Genomic DNA, 25997 nt, shown 5'->3' on the forward strand with positions numbered 1-25997 from the left:
AAAAGAAATAAACATGTTGTCCACAAGCCTGGGGACTGATACATAAGTAGCATATGGGAGGTGTGTGTGTGTGTGTGTGTGTGTGTGTGTGTGTGTGTGTGTGTCTTTCTTAACTTCACATAGACTTCTTGCCCACCTACCAAACAAAATTCCTTTCTGTTCACCTAAGGAAATGCCCCTAACATTTGTTTTTCTTTTTTCTGTTTCTTTCATATTACTTTATTCCCTCTTGCTCTTTCTTAAAAAAAAAAAAAAAAAAATTTTTATTGATTTTTAGAGAGGAAGGGAAAGGGAGAGAGAGAGAGGTTGATCGACTGCCTCCTGCACACCCCCCAACTGGGGATTGAGCCACAACCTAGGCATGTGCCCTAACCCAGAATCGAACCATGACTTCCTGGTTCATAGGTTGACACTCAACCACTGAGTCACGCCAGCTGGGCCATTCCCCCTTGCTCTTTATTTTAAGATTCATTCAACAAACATTTACTGGGAACCTTTAGACAGTTATCCTTTGGAGACATGATATAGCTGAAAGAACTTTGTCTTCAAAGGCTATAGACCCAACTCTATCATGTACAAGCCCGGTAACCTTGGACAAGAGAGTTTGAGTCGGCGCACAGAATAGGAATAGCATGTCCTTCCTACTTTGTATGAGAATATATTTTGCAAAATATTTTTTAAAATTTTAAATTAACTTCTAAATACCCCTATGAAAGGGGAGTTAATAAACTAGACTTTAGCATTCTGGCTTGAATTTGTTTATAAAGTGTATTTGCATTTTTAGTTTAGAACACAGGTTTATTAGGGTTGGAGTGCATTAGGGAGGATGCTGCAGCAAGGGGACTCAAAGCAGGCAAAGAGCACCAGGGGAAAGGAGGGTCCTCTAAGGAGGAGCAAAGGGGCTGAAAGAGTGGCTGAAGGGGCCTCGGGTAGTACTTCGACCTCTTAGATTTTACTGTGGTCAGGCCTGATTGTCAGTGACCTGGATACACAGTGCACTGTGGCCTCCAGGCAGAGCTGCTTAGTTACCCAGGTACAAAGGCCATGCTCTAGCAACTCCCAAATCATACCAAGATGGGGTTCTGGGCCTTGACATTGGGAATCAGTTCTCTTTTTAGTGTTAGGCTGGCCAGTAAATTCATGTCTATCTTATACAGGACTAATAATTTGATGAAATGGATTTATTGTTGAGTTGTATTTTTTTATACATTCTGGAAAGGCATCTTAGGTTCTGATTTAAACTCTGCCAGTGGTGGTGCCTTAGGCCAGGGATTTTCAACCTTTTTCATTTCATGGTACATATAAACTAATTACTAAAATTCTGTGGCACACCATGAAATATATTTTTTGCTGATCTGAAAAAATAGGTATAATTTTGATTCATTCACACCACACAGCTATTCAACATTGTGTTGCCTGTTATCATTTTTTATTTGATAATCTAAGGGAAAAGAGGTCAGTGCCCCTGACAAGTCAGGTATTGCCTGTTTAAAAAATTCTTGTAGTGCACCAGTTGAAAATTGCTGCCTTAATGCAAATCACTCAGCTGCTTTGTCCAACAGAAGAGTCTAGTAAACACAGTGTTTGTTAAAGTATAGTTCTTGGTCTACCTGCATCAGAATGTCCTGGGATAATTTTTAAACATTTCTGGACTATTTCCTAAATCAGGTGAATCAATCTCTGGGGATGAGGCCCCAGAATCTATATATCTATATATCTATATATCTATATATCTGTATATCTGTATATCTGTATATGTATATGTCTATATATCTATATATCTATGTATCTATGTATCTATGTATCTATACATCTATATCTATATCTATCTATCTATATATTAATATATTTTTATTGATTTCAGAGAGTAAGGAAGAGGGAGAGAGAGAGATAAAAACATCAATGATGAGAGAGAATCATTGACGGCTGCCTCCTGCACAGCCCACACTAGAGATCGAACCCGCAATCAGGCATCTGGTCAGGCTATCATGCCCTTGACCAGAATCAAACCTGGGACCCTTCAGTACGCAGGCCAATGCTCTATCCACTGAGCAAAACCAGCTAGGGCTAGAATCTATATTTTAAACTAGAGTCCCAGGCCACTGTCATGCACACAGGGACCCACCAGATGGGACCATCAATTGGATCTCTTCCTACTCTCCCTTCCTCTCTTGTAGGGAAGCATGGGAGACTTGATTGGAAAGTTTGTAAGGAGGAACATTCCGAAAAAAGGAGTGGGCTGAAGGCGGCCGCACTGTTTATCGGAATTCCGACTTAGGGGAGTTTGGCTGAAGGCGGCTGCCCCTAATTGTTCCTTGACCTTTCCAAACAAGTCTGTGGACCCTTGGGTGTTTACTGGAATCTTTATGCTTAACCTCTAGGTGTCCTTGCTTAAAGGACACTGCAGACACATGTGTCCCCCCCAAGATTACTTACCCTACTGCTTGTATCTAAAAGATAAACTTTCTCTCAAACTGCTGTTACAATAAAGGCCTGAAGAGGCAGTCAATCGAGCTGTCTGGTTCCTTTAGCCAGGCAGTCCCTTAGCCCTCTCTTTCACAGCAATCCTGTGTCAGAGTAATCATTCATCCGTCACTCAGGGTTTGCTGGTCAGCCCTGGCACTCTCTCTCTAAAATCAATAAACATATCGTCAGGTGAGGATTATAAAAACCAGAATGGCAGAGAATCACATTCAGGGGTGATTAGGAAGGTAGATTTAGTGGGTCATCCAAGAGATTCTTCCTGCTGGTGACCAGTTTGCATGGAGTTTGAACTGGTCAAAACAGATATCATCTGGCCTCTTGACTCATTACTTGTGACCCATTATCTTTGTCTCTGGTCCATGAGAAAGGTAGCTTTCTAGCTCAGATAAAAAGAGGAAATGAACATAGTAATATTTCCCCTGCATTTGCATGAGGCTGTGACAAGGGAGTAGGAAAAGGCATCTGTCTCGTTTGAGATAATGTTTAAAGAAGGGCATTGTAAAGCTATAAACAAGGTAAGGTATTGTTATTTTTTGAAATAAGATAATACAGCTGGAAGGAACCCTAGATATCCTCTTACTCCTTTATCTTCCAGGCTCTGAGGCCTATGAGAGTCCCTTGTATTTATCACTTAAGAGCAAACACCACGTAGAGGTGTGCAGCATAGATTGTCATATATGCCTGGTTTGAAGCCGCTTACTAGTCTGTGACCTTAGGGCCGAGGAAGACCTTACAGACATGAAGACCTGAGTCATACAAAGTCAGCAGAGTTTGCCAGATGGTGTGAGGGTTCAGAACAGGCCTTCCCAAATGGGCCACTTTGTCATGTGAATTCTTTTGAGCAGACAGCAGGCTCATGAGAAACTTTTATATCTCCCTTAAAGAATTTAAATTAGAGACCTTGCCCATAATAAGAGTTGTCTCCAGAAATAACTATTTTTAAAAAAATACTTTTAAAATTAATTTCAGAGAGGAAGGGAGAGGGAGAGAGAGAGATAGAAACATCAATAATGAGAGAGAATTGGCTGCCTCCTGCACGCCCCACACTGGGCATGTGCTCTGACCTGGGCATGTGCTCTGACTGGAAATAGAACCATGACCTCCTGGTTCATAGGTCGACGCTCAACCACTGAGACACACTGGCCAAGCCAGAAATAACTTTTTATGACTTATCTATAGGGTAGGGCAAACTACTAATTTCTAAACATTTCCTCTTATCATCCTGCAATGACCCTTCCAAGCCCCCAAGTCACCTTACTTCATCCTTAGTGCAGAATGCCATATATACCTCATCTTAACTTTCAGTCCCTGAACCCTCATGTATGTGGGTTTCCCATACATATGTATGTAATTAAATTTGGTCATTTTCTGTTGTTAATCTGTCTTGTGTCTGTCTGATTAGTAGACCAACTGAAAGAACCTTGAGGGTAGAGGAAATTTTCTTCCACCCCCAAAGTGGGCAGACAGTCCCGACAAAGGGAATGAGGGTATGTCCAATAAGAAAGGTATGAGAGGGAGAGAGCGCTTCATGGCGGAGCAATAGATGCAGGTGGATGTAGCTGGAGCACATAATGCTAATGGGAGAGGGAAGTAAAGATTGGGACTGTAGGAGGAAGGAGGAGTTACTCTGCCTCTGGAAGAGACAAATTAATTGCCAGATTTTTTCCTTGCTATTTATATATATATATATATATATATATTTTATTGATTTTTACAGAGAGGAAGGGAGAGGGAATAGAGAGCTAGAAACATCGATGAGAGAGAAACATCGATCAGCTGCCCCCTGCACACCTCCCACTGGGGATGTGCCTGCAACCAAGGTACATGCCCTTGACCGGAATCGAACCTGGGACCCTTCAGTCCGCAGGCCGACGCTCCATCCACTGAGCCAAACCGGTTTCGGCTACTATGTATATATTTTTAATATTTTTATTGGTTTCAGAGAGGAAGGGAAAGGGAGAGAGATAGAAACATCAATGATTAGAGAGAACCATTGATTGGCTGCCTCCTGCACGCCCCCTACTGGGGATTGGGCACGCAACCTGGTGCCCTTGACCGGAATCGAATCCAGGACCCTTCAGTCCACAGTCCCACGCTCTATCCACTGAGCCAAACCAACCAGGGCTCAGTATTTATTTGTATCATTAATATATCCAAAGAAGGCTGAGTTGCTACAAACTTTAGGGAATGTGTCTTTGTCAACCACTCTCCCATACTTTGTAGTCTAGGAAGGAAGTCCAGTCAGGGCCTGGGGTATTGCTGGTCTCTTGGAGCCTCTTCTATTTGTCCTGTGAGCTGAGCTCTCTTCAACACAATGCCCAGCAAAGATGTCTTGGGCAAAAAGGATCTGGGTATGGTTAGAAACATGAATATTAGCTACCATTTCTATGTACCTGGCATTATACTGTTGAATGGGCTGATTCATTTAATCCTCACAAAAACCTTATGAAGCACCACTATTTTTTCTTTTCTCAACTTTTTGAAAGTTTTTAAAATAGAAGTATAGCATACTTCTATATGTACCCTAACTGGTTTGGCTCAGTGGATAGAGCATCGGCCTGCAAACTGAAAGGTCACGGGTTCGATTCTGGTCAAGGGCACATGCCCGGGTTGTGGGCTTGATCCCCAGTAGGGGGCACGCAGGAGGCACCCAATCAATGACTCTCTCTCATTATTGATGTTTCTATCTCTCTCTCCCTCTCCATTCCTCTCTGAAATCAATAAAAAAATATATTAAAAATAAAAACCTATATGAAAGTGTACAGTTTAATAAATTTTTACAAAAAGAGCACACATATGTAACTAGCTCCCACAACAAGAGAAAGAAAATTATCAGCACTGAAAAGGCCCCTCGAGGCCCATCTAGTCACTTCCCACCCCCCAAACAACTACTATCCTTACTTTTGATGGCAGAGCTTAGTTTGCTAGTCTCATACAGTATTATTTATACACTAGAGGCCCGATGCACGAAATTCGTGCAAGAGTAGGCCTTCCTTCCCCCGGCTGCCGGCACCGGCTTCCCTCTGGCACCCGGGACCCGGGCTTCACTCTGGCCACCGGCAGGCACCCAGGACCCGGGCTTCCCTTTGCAGCCCCGGCTTCATCTGGAAGGTCGTCAGGAAGGACATCTGGTCTAATTAGCATATAACACTTTTATTATTATAGATTGCTTCTTTCACTTACATTACACTCCATATAGTTATAGGTGTGTTCATTCTCTTATCTATACAGTAGGTCCTCGGGTTATGTCAGATATCCATTTCTAAGGTGCGACTTAACACAATTTTCTCCGTAAGTTGGAACCCACCTACATAAGCACCTATGTCACTCACATGGAGCACATACACAGCATTAATGAAGTGAAACAGTAAAAAAAAATTTAAAAGAAAGATAACAATTCCTGACCTTTCTTGTGGTAAACAAATAATAACAAACATAAAGCACATATGTACATACATCAAAATGATGGAACTTTTTTTTTTTTATAAATAAATGGGAGATGGCGATGTAACCAGGAAAAGACGTATGTCGAGTCCGACGTAACCTGAGGACTGCCTGTATATATAAAAGCCTAAATGACCAAACGACTGGTCAGCCTGTCGCTATGATGTGCACTGACCACCAGGGGCCAGACACTCAACACAGGAGTTGCCCCCAGTGGTCAATGTGCTCCCACAGCCAACCTCCCTCAGCCGGCAAACCTCCCTCGGTCCCTCCCCCCTCCCCCCCCCCCCCCCCCCCCCCCGCCAACCGGCCCCAATTGGCCCCAATCGGGACTGGGAGAGACAGCCCCTTGTCCCCGATCACTGGCCAGGCCGAGGGACCCCACCTGTGCACAAACTCGTGCACCGGGCCTCTAGTTGCTATATAATATCCTCAACTTTTTATTTTGCAATATTTTAAGCCCCACAAAAGTTAAAAAATAGTACAATGAATGCCCAAATGTAACCAGACAATCAGTGGGTCCGTGCTGCCTGCCACTACTTGAGCTAATTAAGCAGAGACAGGGTTGAATCATATGAGCATTTATTCCAATACTGCCGGCAATATGGGAGAAAAGTAGGTCATCCACAAAAATCTGCTCTGCAGTCCCCCATAAACCAGCTACTTATATAGGGTAGGACAAGGATTACATGGGGAAGTAGGAGGCTAGGGTGGGATTTCGTTGTTTGGGCAACAGGTTGTTAATCCTTTCAGATAATAGGCAGTTCTTGAATGAGAAAGGACCGCATTCCAAGGTTGACTCTCAGGTCCCTGGCGTACAACTCCCAGTCAGGTCAGAATGTCCTTTCTTTAACCAATGCAAGGCAATCATGGTTAACACAGCATGATTAATATTTCCCATAACCATAGCTAGTCCCCAATATTCTGTTTTTGCCCCTGACATAAATACCATTTACCTAGAACATGAAGGAATATTATTATTACATTTTATAGATGAGGGAACTAAGGCAAAGAGAAATTAGGTAACCAGCCCCGGCCATGCCCCTGGGATCTAGTCTTGCCTAGCTGCTACTTAGTCCTAAAACTGTAGGTGTGGATGAAAGGGGCCACACCTTTCTTCCCTTCCTTCCACTCTTTCTAAAAATCAATGGAAAAAATATCCTCAGGTGAGGATTAACAACAACAACAACAACAAAGTGCATTATATTAGCCAGCAGACCAGATGATGGTCCCTAGATTAGCATGGGATGGATAGAAATGATTTTAAAAAAAATGACAACAGCCACACAATAGCCATCTGGTATGAATGAATCAAAATTATACCTCTTTTTTTTTTTTTTCAGATTGGCAAAAATAAATTCTTTTTTGGTGTGCCACAGAATTTTAGTAATTAGTGTATATGTGCCATGAGATGAAAAGGCTGAAAATCGCTGTTCTAGAGACTATCAAAATCACCCTGAGGACTTAGGTACCATTCTTGCCACCTGCTCCACCTTCTCACAGACTCATGAAGATGAGAGTTGCAGGTGCAGAATTTGGGGCTTCATCCCCTGTGATGTAACAGAAAAGCAAAAGGACATTGCTCATCCTTAAAGAGGACAAGTGACTCACAAGTTAAAAAAAAAAAAAAGAAGAAGAAGGGAGGAGGAGATGGAGGCATTTGTAGGTGAAAGGGTAAGAGTCTTATTGCAAAATAGGTCAGATTAGTGAGAAATAAAAAAAAACCACACCAAAAAAAACACATCATTCCGTACATTCCTGTGTCATAGGGCAGAGGTAAAATAATGATAGGCACACCAAACATCTGCTTAGAGCACCAAAAAAGCCAGAGCACCGGAAAGAAAAGAAACAAGTGATAATTTGATTGCTTAAAGCAGTGATCAGCAAACTCATTAGTCAACAAAGCCAAATATCAACAGTACAACGATTGAAATTTCTTTTGAGAGCCAAATTTTTTAAACTTAAACTTCTTCTAATGCCACTTCTTCAAAATAGACTCGCCCAGGCCATGGTATTTTGTGGAAGAGCCACACTCAAGGGGCCAAAGAGCCGCAGTTTGCCGACCACGGGCTTAAAGCATTGAAGCTGTCAGTCACATGGGGGAGAGGGGGGAAACAACTTTTTTGGACTTCCTAACATTTATTTTATAGTTTAGTCTCATATTTAATCTTGAGTTACATGGAGAGGGAGGAAGAGAAATGCCGTAATTGTTTTTCTTTGCTGAGGGCCTGCAGATGTAATCTGACACATTTTTAATGGTCAGTTTGGAGCTTTAAATATGATAAACATTATCTATGTGCATGCAACATTAGTTGAGTAATTGAGCTGAAGACCTTTGAAGGCTTTTTACAATTCGCTACCTTCCCTGGCTCTCCATTCTGGAGGCGGTGGGCCGCCCCGGGTGTCAGAGACACCTGCGGCCACATCACCTGGAGATTCCCCCAACACTCACTGGGGGAGAAGTCCTGGAACACCTGCCCCGCCCCGGGCCAGTTGCACAGCCTGTTTGCTCAGATAATCAGGTTGAAGTCAGGAATTTTACACAAGAAAATCCTGAGATTCAGATGTTGATTTAAGTTTCTTTTTAAAAATAAAATAATACATAACCCACAACTTAAAAAAATTAGTCATCTTGCATAATAAACATAGGCAGCTGTTGGGAGAATCTTGCTGAGAAAAAAACAAAAACAAAACGGGGACCAACCTAAAGTATTCAAGGCCCCTTTTGGAAATTTCAATTCAACTTTAAAATAGAAACATATACCCTAGGCCTAGCTGGGTTGCTCAGTGGCTAGAGCGTTGGCCTGAGGACTGAAGGGCCCCGGTTAGATTCTGGTGGAGAGCACATGCCCCGGTTATGGGCTCCATCCTAGTTGGGGGGGGGGCGGGGGGGGTAGGAAAGAGAAGTGGGAGGGTGCAGGAGGCAGCCTATAAGTGATTCTCATTATTGATGTTTCTGTCTCCCTCTTCCTCTCTGAAATCAATAAAAATATATTTTAAAAAATAAAATAAAATGGAAACATGTATGAGGAATTGACTTCCAAGTCCAAGGAACAGTGAACCAAATCTCTGTAGGTCTGTCACAATTCGGATTAGAATTTTGCAAAACTTTATGTTTTTGTTTGCTAAAAATAAGTCTAGAATCATTGTTTCCATTTTGTTTAAAAAAACACTTCTATTTTGAGGACCAATGGTAATCAGGTTAGTGTTAATTTGTTTGCGTGACTCCTCCGTAGCCTTTTGCAAAAAGCCGCCCACGTTTCTGCTCGAGCCTCCCAGGATCCCTCACTCCGGCTGAGCCACCCCACCCAGGCAGGGTACCCCTCACCCAGGCGCGGCCCCCTCCTCTCGAGGCGGGCCGGAGGTGGGGGAAGGCGCCCGGACTCTGCCGAGGGCGACAGTGGGCGGGGCCGCGGGGGTTCGGGTTCGGGCTGCGGGTCACGTGTCTCAGGGCGGGGCGGGGCGGGACCGGCCGGGTATTTAATCGGGGCGTCAGCGCCCTGCTCTTCCAACGCCGTAGGTGTCGCTGGAGCCCGTTGTGTGCGATTTGTCCGATCTTCGCTTCCTGCCTGCTGTCGGTCGGTGGGTGCGCGCCCCTCTGTGACCTGCGACCTGTCCGGCCCCTCACCCCGGGGGCTCTAGGCTGGGCGGCGGGGTGGTGGCCCGCGGGGTCTCACCAAGCCTGGGCGCTGGCTGGGAGGGGGCGGGCTCCTGGGCCTGCGCCTTCCACACTTGCTTTTGTTCGTTGAGTCTTCTTTTCTGCCAGCCACTCTACCTTCTTGGCTTGGTTGCGGGGTAACATTTTTCATTTGTCCCGAAAGGACATTATTTAAAAGGAATGCGTTAGAATTTCGTCTTAAAACAGAGTTTTATGGGGTGCGCCGTGGGTACGGGGCAATCGATGCTAGCGCCTGCCTTCCGCCTTCAGCGCGGTTCTTCCTTATTCCTTGTCCAACTGGGACCCTTGGTGGCAGAGGGTGAACTGATTGGCCCGGAGGTCATGGAGAGCGGGCTGTGCAGCTTCTTGTAACTTCCCAGCTCTGTTGCTGAGCAGTGAGGCAGTTTTGTGTGGGTGTGGGTCGTTGGGAACACGAAATTTTAAACCTCCTGAAACCTCCTCTCAATTCCGGGGAGCACCTCCTTCCTCCTCTGCTTAGTCACCACCAAACTAGTTCTTTTTTACAGGGCAGGAATGAATCCCCGCCACAGTGCTCCCACACAGTCCTGCCTGTCCAAGATGCCGTCTGCTTGAAATCTCTCCTTAGTTTTAACATGGATTTTTTTTTTAATTTTTTTAAAGGGATTAGTACGCTCAAGTTTTTATTTTATTATTTTATTATTTTTATATATTTTTTATTGATTTTTTACAGAGAGGAAGGGAGAGGGATAGAGAGCCAGAAACATCGATGAGAGAGAAACATCGCAGCTGCCTCCTGCATACCCCCTACTGGGGATGTGCCCGCAACCAAGGTACATGCCCTTGACCAGAATCGAACCTGGGACCCTTCAGTCCGCAGGCCGAGGCTCTATCCACTGAGCCAAACCGGTTAGGGCTATTTTATTTTTTTAAATATATTTTTATTAATGTCAGAGAGGAAGAGGGAGAGAGATAGAAACATCAATGAGAGAATCATTGATCGGCTGCTTCCTGCACCGCCCCCACTGGGGATGGAGCCAGAAACCCGTGATGGAAATCGAACCAGGGATCCTTCAGTCTGCAGATTGACTGTGCCAACCCAGCTAGGGCTTAACATGGATTTTAAAAATATATATATATGTATATATATATATATATATATATATATATATGTTTTATTTCACCGTGGAAGAGAGAGATAGAAACATCAATGATGTGAGATAATCATAGATTGGCTGCCTCCTGCACGCCCCTTACCCGGGCATGTGCCCTGACCGCCCTGACCTAGTTCATAGATAGATGCTCAACCACTGAGGCACACCAGCTGGCCTTAACATGTATTTTAACTTGGTTAGCGTTTTTGTGAACAGATATCCCCCCTTCAAAAGGCATTTTTAATATCCGGGTGAAGAAACGAGACAAAAATATCAGCAACTTTTCCCTGCAGAGCCTGTTTAATATTGGAAGTTTACACAGGACCTCTGAAACTTTGCTCAGGTGTTTGCCAGGGGAGAGCTCTCAGAGCTACAGGGTGGGAAAAAGCGCAGAAGACTATGCTTACCTCATCTTGAATTTTTCTCTGCTTGAAATTAGCTTTTGCTTGAGTTGGAGAATTGATCTGGGAGAGTCTTATCCTAGTGACCTGAAATAAATTTCTCTTCCACAGATCTCTCCTTTCCCCAGGAAGAAAAATGGTTTCTGTTGCAGTTGACCCACAACCGGTATGAATTTTGAACAGCTGTTTCTTGATTCCTTTCCCTCCCCTTGTGTTTTGGGAAGTTAATCCCCTTCCCCTTCTTGATTGCAGAGTGTGGTGACCAGGGTGGCCAACTTGCCCTTGGTAAGCTCCACATACGACCTTGTCTCCTCGGCTTACGTCACTACAAAGGATCAGTATCCTTACTTGAAGTCTGTGTGTGAGATGGCTGAGAAGGGCGTGAAGACCATCACGTCTGTGGCAGTGATGAGTGCTCAGCCCATCATCCAGAAGCTAGAGCCACAAAGTGAGTTCTGATTCCCACTCCAGATTTAGTCCAAGGGGCCTGTTAGGAGTGAGCCTGGAGCTGGTTTGAATATGGTGAATGCCAGCCTCGTGCCTCCAGCACACAGGGAATCTTCAGCCTTTCCTGAGGCATGTACTGCCTTTGTCAGTCAGCTGCCAGGTGACCCTCATTGTTATAGAAAGCCTGCTTCCTAGCAATGGCAGATGTTCATGATAACTTTATTTATTTATTATTTATTTTTAAAACATTTTTGTTGATTTCAGAGAGAAAGGGAGAGGGAGAGAGAGAAACATCTATGATGAGAGAGAATTATTGATGGCTGCTTCCTGCACGCCCCCACTGGGGATCGAGCCCGAAACCTGGTCATGTGCCCTTGACCGGAATTGAACCCGGGATCCTTCACTCCACAGGCTGACACTCTATCCACTGAGCAAACTGGCCAGGACTCATGATAACTTTTAAAAAATCCCCCACAGATGCTTCTGTGTTGGCCACTGAGGTCACAAGGGGAGCCAGTTTGTCAAATGAAATTAACTTCCTTGGGACTAGACCAGCTGTGTACATGAACTGCTTTAAAAATAAATAACATCTTTTTGAGGTATAATTAACCACCATACAATTCACCCACTTAACATGTATTGTCAATGTTGTTTTTTTAGTATATTTACAGAGTTATGTAAGCATCACCACCATAAATTTTAGAACATTTTTATCACCCCAAAAAGGAACCTTATGCCAGTTTCTGTTTGGATGATGAAAAAGTTCTGGGAATGATAGGTATGATAGTTGCCCAACATATTAGTGTTTCATTCCTTTTTATTGTGGAATAATATTCCATTGTGTGATTAGATCACATTTTTTTTTTATTCATCAGTCGATGGACATTTGGGTGCTTTTGCTTTTTGGCAATAAAAATAATGAATGCTACTGTGAACATTTGTGTATAAGATTTTGTGTGGGGCCCTAACGGGTTTGGCTCAGTGTATAGAGCAGGGGTGGGCAAACTTTTTGACTCGAGGGCCACAATGGGTTCTTAAACTGGACCGGAGGGCCGGAACAAAAGCATGGATGGAGTGTTTGTGTGAACTAATATAAATTCAAAGTAAAGGAGCGGAGGGGAGAGCAAGAGAACCGGATAGAACAGCCGGATCCGGCCCGCGGGCCATAGTTTGCCCAAGGCTGGGATAGAGTGTCGGCCTGCGGACTGAAGGGTCCCAGGTTTGATTCCAGTCAAGGGCATGTACCTTGGTTGCGCGCACATCCCCAGTGGGGGGTGTGCAGGAGGCAGGTGATCGATGTTTCTCTCTCATCGATGTTTCTAACTTTCTATCCCTCTCCCTTCCTCTCTGTAAAAAATCAATTAAAATTATATTTAAAAAAGATTTTGTGTGGCCACATGTTCTCAGTTCTCTTGGGCTCATCAATATACCTGGGAGTGGTATTGCTAGGTCATATAATAACTATTTCAGCTTTTGAGGAACTGCCAGGCTGTTTTCCAAAGTGGCTTATAATTTTACATTCCCACTAGTAGTATATCAAGATTTTCCATATGAACCCTTTTGAATGAAGGTTTAAATCATTCCCCCAAATGGTTAAGTCATGAGCTTTCTGGAGTATAAGGAACCTTTAGAGACCAGTTTTCCAGCTCTGCTACTTCCCAAATGAATTTAGGACTAGTGCTTGGCTTGGTCATCATTAGGGGGAAGGTTGGACTAAAATCTAGGCCTTATTAGGGAGATCCAGAGTGCTGTTAGCATGCCATTCCCCATTACCACATACTGAATTAAGTGTAGGTAGGGGTTAATCCAGCATGGAAATGCTAATTTTGAGAGTTCTCAGGATGAGGGTTCAGGTGAAGCCTGGCTCCTCTGGGCATTAGCCTCAGGAGCCAGGGGATGAGGAAGAAACTTCTTAGCCAGCTTCCTACCTGGCTTGCCTGCTGCTCTCCCACCCCCTTATTTCCCTGTCAGTAGAAGAACTTGCCAGCTTCCTGAGCCTCTTCCTGTCTGAGCTGGAGAAATTGGTAATGCATAGTGTGATAAATCAAGATCAGTGATTTTGCTGTTTTTATAACTAAATGTTTATGGTATAATATGTATTCATTCTTTTTTTTTTTTTAATATATTTTATTGATATTTCACAGAGAGGAAGGGAGAGGGATAGAGAGCTAGAAACATCGATGAGAGAGAAACGTCGATCAGCTGCCTCCTGCACACCTTCCACTGAGGATGTGCCTGCAACCAAGGTACATGCCCTTGACCGGAATCGAACCCGGGACCTTTCAGTCCGCAGGCTGATGCTCTATCCACTGAGCCAAACCGGTTTCGGCTGTATTCATTCTTTACATACACTATTAACATTTTCCCCATTTGTGATATTTTTTAGTTGCTGTTGCCAATAACTATGCCTGTATGGGGCTAGACAGGATTGAGGAGAAACTGCCTATTCTGAATCAGCCAACAAAGCAGGTGAGCTTGGGACAAGAGTGTTGAGGCTTTCCATCTCATATTTTCATGTTCTATTTGTTTAGCATAACTGGTTCCCATGTGGTGTTGGGTAAATGCACAGGTGGTATATAGGAGCTTTCTACTTGGTGTCTGAGAACACATCCAATAAGATGGAGAAACAGGCATATAAGCCTATAACATATTGACAAATTTTTTTTAAAACTTTGCTTTTAGTTTCTTTTTTTAAAATATATTTTTATTGATTTCAGAGAGGAAGGGAGAGGGAGAGAGAGATAGGAACATCAATGATGAGAGAGAATCATTGATCGGCTACCTTCTGCATACTCCCTACCAGGGATCAAGCCTGCAACGAGGGCATGTTCCATGACCGGGAATGAAACCGTGACCTCCTGGTTCATAGGTCAACATTCAACCACTGAGCCACACTAGCTGGTCCCCTAGTTCTTCTTTAACTCTTCAACTATGCTGACTTAGTTAAGACCATAAATATCTATTCACGCCCTTGTTTCTCACCAGCCAAGTGCTCTCCTCTTCTGCGTGTAGGTTGTTGCCAATGCCAGAGGTGCAGTGACTGGGGCGAAAGATGCTGTGACGACGACTGTGACTGGAGCCAAGGATTCTGTGACCAGCACGATCACAGGGATGGTGGACAAGACCAAAGAAGCCATGACGGGCAGTGTGGAGAAGACCAAGTCTGTGGTCAATGACAGCATTAACACAGTCATGGGCAGTAGGATGATGCAGCTGGTGAGCAGTGGAGTGGAAAATGCGCTCAGCACATCAGAGCTGCTGGTAGACCAGTACCTCCCTCTCACTGAGGAAGAACTAGGTAAGTGTTTTTGTGTCTTGAAATAATGTTGCATATCTTAAATCAGCTTCATTGAGATATACTTTATACACCAAAAAATTCACCTTTTTCATACTAAATTTACAGTTGCACAACCATCACCTCAGTTTAGTTTTAGAACATTTCTATCATCCTAAAAGATCCTCATGCCTGAATCTCCATTGTCTCCCTCAGACAACCACTACTCTTTCTGTCTTTGTACACATTCTTTCTTAAAACAATATTAAGTTTCACATTGAATTGTACATAGTAAGTTTTGAAACTTTAAGAGAAATTAGCCTAGAGAAATATTTTCTACAAATGGATAATTTTTAATGGGCTGCTTTACAGAATCATTAAACATTTAGTGGCTACTGTCTGCCAGGTACTGTGTTGCCCAAGAAGCTCACTCTAATGGGAAGAGACATGTGTAGATGAACCTTCAGATGCAGTGATATGTTTTGGGTAGTCAAGCCTAGCAGTAGACATGATTTGTCTTGGGAAAATGAGTGCATAATTGCTGGTGGGTGGGTAGAAGCGCCAAAATCAAGATCCAGGTTAAGAGTCCAGGCCTTGTCACTTAGAGCTGTGATCCCTTATGTTTTTTTGGTCCCTTCTTTCTAACTTCAGAAAAAGAAGCAAAAAAGGTGGAAGGATTTGAGACTGTTCAGAAGCCAAGTTATTATATTAGGCTGGGATCGCTGTCTACCAAGCTCCGCGCACGTGCCTACCAGCAGGCTCTCGGCAGGGTGAAAGAAGCTAAACAAAAAAGCCAGGAGACCATTTCTCAGCTCCATTCCACTGTTAACCTGGTGAGTAAAAGCTCATTTAAAAGTAGCTGAAGTTGCCCTAACCAGTTTGGCTCAGTGGATAGAGCGTCGGCCTGCGGACTGAAGGGTCCCAGGTTCGATTCCGGTTGCGGGCACATCCCCAATAGGGGGCGTGCAGGAGGCAGCTGATCGATATCTCTCTCTCATTGATGTTTCTAGCTCTCTGTCCCTCTCTCTTCCTCTCTGTAAAAAATCAATAAAATATATTAAAAAAAAAAAAAGTAGCTGAAGTGAGTTTATTTATCTCAAGGGATGAGAGTCAATGTAATCATGAAATTTAAGAATTTTAACTTTACCTTTTGAACAACCCAATAGAAAAATGGACAAAGAAAAAAAAAAAAAGAAAGAAAAATGGACAAAGAGTATACAGAAACTCACAGAACAGGAAGTATAAATAGCTGAAATATCTGAAGTGATGCTAATCTTACTCCAAGGGGTCAAATTACAGATGCCTCTCTTTTCCGAACACACTGGCAAAGTGTGATGCTGTGGGCAGTGGTGTAGAGAAAGAGGTGTACTTGTGGACTTCTGGAGGATTTAGGGGACAGTTCTCAGAAAGGTACAAGCACACCTATTCCTCAGCAGTTTTACTTATAAAAATTTATCCCACAGCTATGTATGTTTAGAGTGGCTGAAGGTTATAAACACTGCATGGCAACTAATAGGCAACTAATTAAATTGATATATCACAAAAGAGTATTGTGTAGCCATTGAAGATTGCCAAGTTACAGAATAATATGTATTGTACTGCCATATTTGGAAGGGGAAATGATACTTGACAACAGGAAAAAGGAAGTTTGAATTCCGTTTTTGTAATTTTTTCTTATACTTTACACATAAATGTTAAATTTCAGTTGCCTTACCTATGCTAAACTGGAGGTAAATATGGAGACAGTGACTTAATATCTTAAGTAAAGGCAGTAAAGAAGTTCGATTACTTGATAATAAATAACGATGAGGGCAGGGATTGCTGTCCTTAAATTCTTATGGATATTCCTGTTTTTTAAGTTCTATGATTTACATCATAGATCTGAGAACAGACTGACACTAATGGTTCCTTTGTTTTATTTCAATGTGCTCTAGATTGAATTTGCCAGGGAGAATGTGCAGAGTGCCAACCAGAGAATTCAGGATGCTCAGGATAAGTTCTACCTCTCCTGGGTGGAGTGGAAGAGAAGCATCGGCTATGACGACACCGATGAATCCCATTGTGCTGAGGTAAGACGACTAGGACACAGTCATCCTAGATGACTTTAAGAAGTTCTACCAGACTTTTATTATTTAAATTTTCCCGTTATTCCTCTTAGAATACTCTTTTCCAGCAAACGTTTGAACAGAAAAGCAAAGTTACATGACAGAAAAGCAGAACTGCAGTAACTTGAATAACCTGCAGCTTTTGCCCCTAGTGGGATGCAGCTAAATAAGAACATGGGCCTTAACCTTAGTACAGACTAACAGGGGATGCAGGCATTTTTATGTGGTGGTGTTTTTGACAGCATAGAAACAGGAACTATGAGACTATAAAAAAAGTACCTAAGTTGGTCTTAGAGTGAGGATGGGTGAGTCAGATGACTTTCTGGAGGAGGTGCATGCTAAGCAGGGACTGAATGGGACAATAAACTAGGTGAAAGGGCAGTGAGGGGACTAATGTTTCAGACAGAAGAATTAGCATGTTGCAATACTTAAAAGTGGTTCTTTAGGTTCCACAAGCTAGTATGCATGTATAGAAATGTGACTAAAAACACTGCTGCACTCAGGGTTGTTATGAGGATTTTGAAAAGTTGAGGAATCCACGTGTGCGGTGGACACATAACCAACTTAACGGTTATTGAATGAATTCATACATAGCACTGTTGGGTCCACTGCTAATTTTAAACTTGTTTTATTTTTAGCACATTGAGTCACGTACTCTTGCTATTGCACGAAACCTGACTCAGCAGCTGCAGACCACGTGCTCCACCCTCCTGTCCAACGTCCAGGGGTTACCACAGAACATTCAAGATCAGGCCAGTCACTTGGGGGTGATGGCTGGCGACATCTACTCAGTGTTCCGCAATGCTTCCTCCTTTAAAGAAGTGTCCGACGGCTTCCTCACTTCTAGCAAGGGGCAGCTGCAGAAAATGAAGGAGTCTTTAGATAATGTGATGGATTATCTTGTTAACAACACACCCCTCAACTGGCTGGTAGGTCCCTTTTATCCTCAGATAATTGAGTCTCAGAATGCTCAGCATCGTGTTGTAGAGAAGGACACAGCCAGCCAGCAGGCCCAGCAACCTGAGCACAAAACACAGTAATCCTGTCCCTGTCACCAGTGCATGGTGCAGCCAGCCAGATGACATCTTCTGTTATGTTGCAATTAACCTGCTAGACAACTCCGAATTGGGGAACAGCTAGCTAGAAAAAAGGGCCCTTCATTGTAGTCATTTCCAACTGGATTAAGATCTTTAAAGTTTCTGGCCTTAGTAGATGAGTCATTTTGTTTACCTGGCTGGTAAGAAAAGAAGGATAGACTGGTCAGAGCCTAGTCAGAGGTCACAAAAAGTTACACTGCATTTATGGTCTCATTCTGTTGCCACTGTTGCCGTCTGTCTGTACTGAATAAAAACACCTTCATGTGGGTTGTCGTGTGAACTGGAGTCTGCTCTGGTTTGATCTGAGCAGGCCTCATCATTGTTTTGTCTCACAATGCATGCTTGTACTTTAGTTTTTTTAATTTTTCATAAAGGAATGCCTCCTGTGAGTTCAATAAAATTCACTGCAGAATAGATCAGTTTTATGCTGTGTGTCCCATGTGCTTTGTATGTTGCTTTCACAGAGCAGCTTGGCCTGCATGACAGGGTTATTAATACACACATGAATTCCAATTGACCTGTTAGAGGGAATTTGGAAGTGTGATAACACTGGATGACTAATATCAAAAATGGAATGTTGGATGACAGGTTTTAAACAAGTGAAAAGCTAATGGGCATTTAAGAATTTTATTGGGTGACAGTTGCCTTCATTTGCCCATTTACTAGACCCTTGAGATTAATTAACTAGTCTTAGCCTTAGTTTTCTCATCTGTCATAAAATTAATGATGCCTCACCAGATGGAAGTGAAGTGTTTGAAGATGTGTTGCCTTTTTCTATTTTTGCACTAAAGGCATAGGGACACCATCTGTGGGACAGTGACATGTAATATCTTCAACTTGCTAGTTTGGGTGTGAGTATATACTATGAGGTCATGATTAGCCAAATATTTCCACTTTGTTAAGGCATTATAGATATTGAAAGACTAAAAAAATGAAAAGGGTAAACTAAAGTTTGGTTTGCCCGAGCTATCTCTTTGAGTGTCATTCAGCTCATGGAGGTGGTAGTGAGGGAAGGAAGAAGGAGCAGGGTAGATAGATATCTGTGCATATACCTATCTGGTGTGGGGGATGGCAAGGAGGGCCTCTTCTGGGCTCATGGACTTGGGTGTGGGTCAGTGGGGCCTGTTCCAGTTTCAGGAGTGACCGAGCACTGAGGCCTGCAAGCGTGATGATCTTGTAAGATAGCCCTGCTCTATAAACCAAAGTACTTCTTGCTAATGTCTCAGAGCAACACCCTTATGCTCTAGGTGTTCATCTTCCCAGCAAATATCCTATGATATTTCCACAGTAACCAAATGGTAAGGAAAAAATACTGAATCAGCACACTGTTGAGTATCTTAAGTTCCTAGTCTAAAAAGTAATAGCAACTGTTCAGAGAGAAGTCTCTTCAGGCATAAGGTCATCTTAAGCCAAAGATATGTTTTATGGTGTTTTCTCTGTTCTCCTTGCTTACCTTTTGAAATTCTGTCGCTCTCCCATGTTTTAGTTACTGATTCCTGGAAGAAATGCTGTCAACTGGGATAGGCCCAGGTCATATTTTTATGGCTGGTGAGAGATGAAGCCGCCTTCTTTTTTTTTTTAAATCTTTTTTTTCTTTCTTGGATGAAATCTTTTTTTTTTTTTTAATCCTCACCCAAGGGCATATTCTTTTTTTATTTTTAAATTTATCTTTATTGTTCAAAGTATTAGATGCCCTCTCTTTTGCCCCCCATTGACTCTCTCCCAGCTGCTCCCCCACCCCCTTGCCCCAGGCCTTCACCACAATAGTGTCTGTGTCCATGAGTTATGCATATAAGTTCTTTGGTTAATCTTTCCTGTCCCTGTGGCCCCCTCTCCCTCCCTCCTTGCAGCCCCCCCCCCCACCCCGCCCTGTTCCCTCTGAGATTTGTCATTGTATTCCATGCTTCCATGTCTCTGGATCTATTTTATTCATCAGTTTATTTTGTAATTAGATTCCAAATATAAGTGAGGTCATGTGACACTTGTCTTTCTCTGACTGGCTTATTTTGCTTAGCGTAATAATCTCCAGGTCCCTCCATGCTGCTGAGGACATGTTCTTAATTGATTTTAGAGAGAGAAAGGGAAACATCAATGTGAGAGAGAAACATTAACCCATTGCTTTTCATACATGCCCTAACCGGGGATCAAACCTGCAACCTTTTGATGTATGGGATGAAGTTCCAACTGATGGAGCCACCTGGCCAGGGCTTGGATGAAGCCTTCTTGATCACCATCCAGCTGGGGCTAAGCTGAGCTGGGAGGCAGAGACAGGGTACTCGGGTGGAAAAGGCTGAAAAGGAAAATCATCCTCAATTGCTGCTGAGGTGGTGAGAAGCAGGCAGCCTATTGAGTTTGATTGTGACATTGCTAAATAATACAATGCATCCTTAGTTAAGATTGTTAGTAAAATGACTAAGTGAAATGATAGGGAGGTAGTGTGAAAGGCAAATGTTTGAAGGAGGTGGGACAGAGTTGCCTGGGATTCTTTCATGCTTAATTTGCTTAAACTGGTTTTACAGAAAAATAAGTAAATAAATAAACAAGTAAATGAAGTGGGCTTGCAGATCAGAGAGACATGGATTATGATATAATGAAAGGCTTGGAATCTCACAGGGGAGCCTAGTCTTGATGTAGAATGGCCTTCTAGGTTATTTAGCTTGGTACTGGTTTGATGAAAGTGCTGTTTGAGAGAACCATATAAAAGATATTAAAGCCATATCATAATGTACATTTGGGGGTTAAAATTTAAAAAAAATAAATTTGTGCATTCATTGGTTAGAGACAATGTGGATATGTAGGTACTTACATTATTATATGTACCTGCATTAAAAAATGACTTGATTCAATATTTGAGTTTCTTTTTTTTTTTAAAATATATTTTATTGATATTTCACAGAGAGGGAGGGAGAGGGATAGAGAGCTAGAAACATCAATGAGAGAGAAACATCGATCAGCTGCCTCCTGCACACCTCCCACTGAGGATGTGCCCACAACCAAGGTACATGCCCTTGACCGGAATCGAACCCGGGACCTTTCAGTCCGCAGGCCGACGCTCTATCCACTGAGCCAAACCGGTTTCGGCCAATATTTGAGTTTCTAATAGTATAAGGCATGAATGAACTCTGCCCTGCTGAAAATGTAAACACCAGAAACTGTCCTCAAGAGACTTATAAAAGTCTTAGGAAGCTTGTTGATGAATATTCAAGAATTATTCTGGTATAGAACACTCTTTATCCTTCACCTTTAATGGCCCCAGGTTGCTAATTTTTAAATTCCCTACCTTTATTACAAAACTAACCTGCAAAATATGACATATTAGCATAAGGCTGTACAGAGCAACAATTTGAGTTTTAAGTTTTATTCACCAAAGTGAAAGAGAACACTAACTTAAGATATATCTCCTCTGAGGGGCAAAGAGTTCTGATGTCTTCTAGAATTTAAGAAAGTAGTGAAGAGTGTTATTAATCGACATTTTACAAAAGTAATGAGTAGATCAAATGGTTCTTTTGTGTATCAGTGATGAAAAATGGTTACCATTTAAATTTTCATTTATCTTGGGTATAGACTTCTCTCTGAACAGTTGCTATTACCTTTTAGACTAGGAGTGGAATTGCTCATGGGTCATATGGTCACTCTACGTTTATTTGAGGAACTGCCATACTATTTTCCAAAGTGGCTGCAGCATTTGCATTCTCACCAGCAGGGTATGAGGGTTCTGATTTCGCCATATCTTCACCAACAGTTGTTATTTGACTTTTTGATTCTAGCTAACCATTTAAATTATAAATGAACTAGAAGCCCAATGCACGAAGATTCGTGCAGAATGGGCCTTCCTTTCCCTAGCTGCCGGCTGCTCAGTGCCTGTGAATGCAAATTAACCCACCATATTTGTTGGGTTAATTTGCATACTCACTCCTGATTGGCTGGTGGGCATCGCAAAGGTACGGTCAATTCGCATCTTTCTCTTTTATTAGTGTAGATAAGAGTAGATGTTGAATAGTGTGAATTAAGCACTTTTCCTATTTCATTGTCTGCACAGGTTAGAGCAAAGAAAACTCGGCTACGGTAGCTAGTGTAGCTATCAGATTGACTCCCTTATATAAAGTGGCCCAAGTGAGCTTTCAGCATAGATAAAACCACATCATCTTTCCCTACCCTCTCTGTCTATGCCAGGGATTATTAACCAGGAATTCTGATAAAATGCAGGTTCCTTGGTTCCACTACCAGAGAATCTTGTTAGTAGGTCTTCAGGTAGTACCAGGCATCTCCTCTTTTAAAAAGCATCCCCCCTTTCCCTCCCCTGCTAATCATCCCTAGTGATTCTATTGCAGGTCATCCACTTTGAGAAGCAAAGGAAATAGGAAACAAATGATTTTAACCTGAAACAAAAATAGGGATAGGGTTACCTATAGTACCCTATCCTCAAACAAGACCCTCACTGTGGCCGAAACCTGTTTGGCTCAGTGGATGGAGCGTCGCCCTGCGGACTGAAGGGTCCTGGGTTCGATTCCGGTCAAGGGCATGTACCTTGGTTGCGGGCACATCCCCAGTGGGGGGTGTGCAGGAGGCAGCTGATCGATGTTTCTCTCTCATCGATGTTTCTGGCTCTCTATCCCTCTCCCTTCCTCTCTGTAAAAAATCAATAAAATATATTAAAAAAAAAAAAAAAAAAAGATCCTCACTGTGGGCTCCATAAAATATTTTTAAAAGACCTGCTGTTGATGTATCTGCTTATAGTAAACTAGAGGCCCGGTGCATGAAATTTGTGCACAGTGGGAGGGGTCCCTCAGCCTGGCCTGCACTCTCTTCAATCTGGGACCCCTTGGGGGATGTCTGCCTGCCAGCCTGATTGCCCCTAACCGCCTTTGCCTGCCAGCCTGATCACCCCCAACTGCCCTGCCCTAACGACCTGATCTCCCTAACTGCTCTCCCCTGATGGCCTGATCGCCCCCAACTGCTCTCTCCGGCCAGCCTGATTGCCCCTAACAGCCTCTGCCTTGGCCCCGCCACCATGGCTTTGTCCAGAAGGACGTCTGGAAGGTCTCCTGGTCTAATTAGCATATTACTCTTTTATTAGTATAGATGATTCAAATACACAGGTGTTAGCATTGACTAGTTCATTGCTATTCAATGGGTAGCAAGAATCACTTGCGTTGTGTTGTGATAAGTGACAACCATTTTCCTAGGCTGAGAGTTCTAACTACTTCCACAGACTTTTTAGCCAATGATAAAACACTGGTATAAGAGGTTGTTCCTACTGTAGGGCAGGGGGTGTGCCCTCTCTCAAACTGTACCAAATTGTTCAAGTAAAGGATAAAGAGAGAGTAAAGCAGAACCAAGATGCTACTGACCCTCTAACTGCAGGCACATAATCAAGCTATATATGCAAACTATTGTGAAGGGTGGGAGGTTTCTGTTAAAAATCAAACCCTCAACAGGGTTAGTCTTACCTATTTGGTGTTAGAGCTAATCATTACCTCTTGCATGATCCTTTTATGGCTCCATACATAGGAATTCCTTTTATTTTATTTTAAATATTTATTGATGAGAGAAAGAAGGTGAAGGGGGGGGAGAGGGAGAGAGGGAAACTTTAGTTGTTCTACTTATTTATACATTCATTGGTTGCTTCTTGTTTGTGCCCTGACCTGGGATTGAACCCACAATCTTGGTGTGTAGGGATACACTCTAACCAACTGAACTACCCCAGCCAGGGCCATAGGAATTCTTTTTATACAAACAAACAAAAATTTTACTTTTTCTTTCTTTTTTAAAATATATTTTTATTGATTTCAGAGAGGAAGGGAGAGGGTGAGAGAGATCGAAACATCAATGATGAGAGAGAATAATTGACTAGCTGCCTTCTGCATGCCCCCTATTAGAGATCAAGTCCACAACCTGGGCATGTGCCCTTGGCCAGAATCGAACCTGGGACCCTTCAATTCGATGCTCTATCCACTGAGCCAAACCGGCTAGGGCTTACTTTTTCTTTTCTCTTCATTATTTCTTCTATAATTATTCTTTATTTCAAAATAAATTGTCATTCTGTGTCATGTTACCAGCATTGCATGCACATCACCTTTACTAGCAAGTTAAATTCCAAAAATGGTGTTTTTATTTCTGTAGTAGCCTCACTAATCCAGGGCCCCAGGCCACCACTAGCTTAACATCATGCAAATTAGAAGATGGTATGTTATCCTCAATGCATGTAGTGCCACCTTCTGGAAAGTCATGATAAATATGCGAATCAATGAACTCTGTGACAGAAAAGGTGCCCACTGTGGTTGTATGGTGAACAACCTGCAAAATGTACCCAGGGTCCAGGGAGTCCTAGCAAAGTGACCTGATTTTCTTGAAAAGAATGTATTGCTGGTTTCCCGTCCTCTTTAGAGAGGGACTGTGATTATCTCATTAGTTTCATAATAAGCATCTGGTTCTGAGTTTGGCCTCCATCACTGATGGGCATTCACAGCAAGAGACTTCTACATTCCTTCGATATTGGTTCAGGTCAATGAAAAAGGGATCTATTTTATAAATCTGTGAAAGGATTTCTGCCACATTTCTAAAAACCCTGTGACGATTGTCAGGCACAACCACTACATTTTAAACTTACCATGGAAACTTGGTAAGCTGCTCCGCCCTCCCCTATATCCTCCACTGGCTTTGAATTTAAGGGAAATGAGACACTTTGAATCATTCTGATCATATGGAAGGTGAATTATTCATATGTCTCTCCTAAATCATCTCAGGGACTGGAGGTACATTTTTTGTGGTGGTGGTGATGGAAACTTTTCTCCTAAAACTGTAAGTGTGGAATTTCCAACCTTTGCAATTGCAGAACTCTATTTTAGGCCAACAGTTACTTGGCCTATAGGTGACTGTGAAGGTTTGTATGTGTGATGGTATTTAAGGAACTTATGAGAAAAGCTAGTGTTTATTGAACACCTTTTGTAAGCTAGGTTCATAGTACCTTTATTCACCTGCAACCCACTCAGTTAGGTATTTTCCTCACTTGAGAGGTGAGGAAAGAGGTAGAAAAGAGACACGAGGTAGGGTGGGGATTTAGCACAATGTCTTACTGATGTCAACGTGTGTGTATTTTTTCCTATTCTAGCCTCTAGGCCAGGGGTGGGCAAACTTTTTGACTCAAGGGCCACAGTGGGTTCTTAAACTGGACCGGAGGGCCGGAACAAAAGCATGGATGGAGTGTTTGTGTGAACTAATATAAATTCAAAGTAAAGGAGCGGAGGGGAGAGCAAGAGAACTGGATAGAACAGCCGGATCTGGCCCGCGGGCCGTAGTTTGCCCAAGGCTGCTCTAGGCCTTGGCTAGGAGAAAACTGCAGCTTGTTTTCTTGTCTGGAACCCAGAAAATCCCTCTGCTCATGGCTTCTTGTGTTGTAGCTTCCTGTTGTATTTTGCATGTATTTAAAAACAAAGTGATATTGGATGTTAAAATACACATTTACTGGAGAACTTTTAACCTAAAAAGTCTAAAATTACAATTGTTGACCTGCCTGGCTGGATGCTCTGAATCCATTTGTGTAAATATTGCTGGCTTTGTGGATGTTGGGTTGGATATCATCTTTGCAAAGCGAACATTCACGAGTAGCTAGAATGCAGTTTGATCTCTCCAAAGTAAAAACCTCAGGAACAAATGGTGGACGTTTGTACATCAGATCAGACAATCCTCTGAGCACCTGGTTCTTAGGGAAAAGTGCAATAAAGGCCACAGCCAGATAAGGGGTCCCAATGACCAAAGCAAGATTCCTCGTGTGTGTGAGTGTGTGTGTGTGTGTGTGTGTGTGTGTGTGTGTGTGTTGTATTTTGTTTTTGTTTTACTATTTTAGAAATTGTAATTTTTTCACTATTTTGATGCATAGCATCAAATTTACCATTTTAGCCTGGTCGGTGTTGCTCAGTGGTTGAGCATCAATCTATGAATTAGAAGGTCACAT

General features: G+C 42.8%; 1 protein-coding gene across 6 annotated transcripts in view; it reads left to right on the forward strand.

The window, feature by feature from the left end:
• The window catches only part of PLIN2 (perilipin 2), a 123500-nt gene that overhangs the window by 96665 nt on the left and 838 nt on the right, over window positions 1-25997 (forward strand). For 2 of the 6 annotated variants that reach the window (XM_080667677.1, XM_080667676.1), the window contains 7 exons: window positions 11232-11286; window positions 11373-11568; window positions 13954-14036; window positions 14580-14865; window positions 15493-15674; window positions 16776-16910; window positions 17585-17875. In XM_080667677.1, the coding sequence (XP_080523803.1) occupies window positions 11257-11286; window positions 11373-11568; window positions 13954-14036; window positions 14580-14865; window positions 15493-15674; window positions 16776-16910; window positions 17585-17875 (1203 nt within the window). In that variant the 5' untranslated portion in view covers window positions 11232-11256. Of the gene's footprint in view, window positions 1-9238; window positions 9511-11231; window positions 11287-11372; window positions 11569-13953; window positions 14037-14579; window positions 14866-15492; window positions 15675-16775; window positions 16911-17584; window positions 17876-19529; window positions 20888-25997 lie in introns of those variants that run through there. The other 4 variants (XM_080667678.1, XM_080667675.1, XM_080667679.1 and 1 more) reach the window with 4 other exon arrangements.

Source organism: Plecotus auritus, assembly GCF_963455305.1.
Source record: "Plecotus auritus genome assembly, chromosome: 5".
In the NCBI taxonomy this organism is placed as follows: domain Eukaryota; kingdom Metazoa; phylum Chordata; class Mammalia; order Chiroptera; family Vespertilionidae; genus Plecotus; species Plecotus auritus.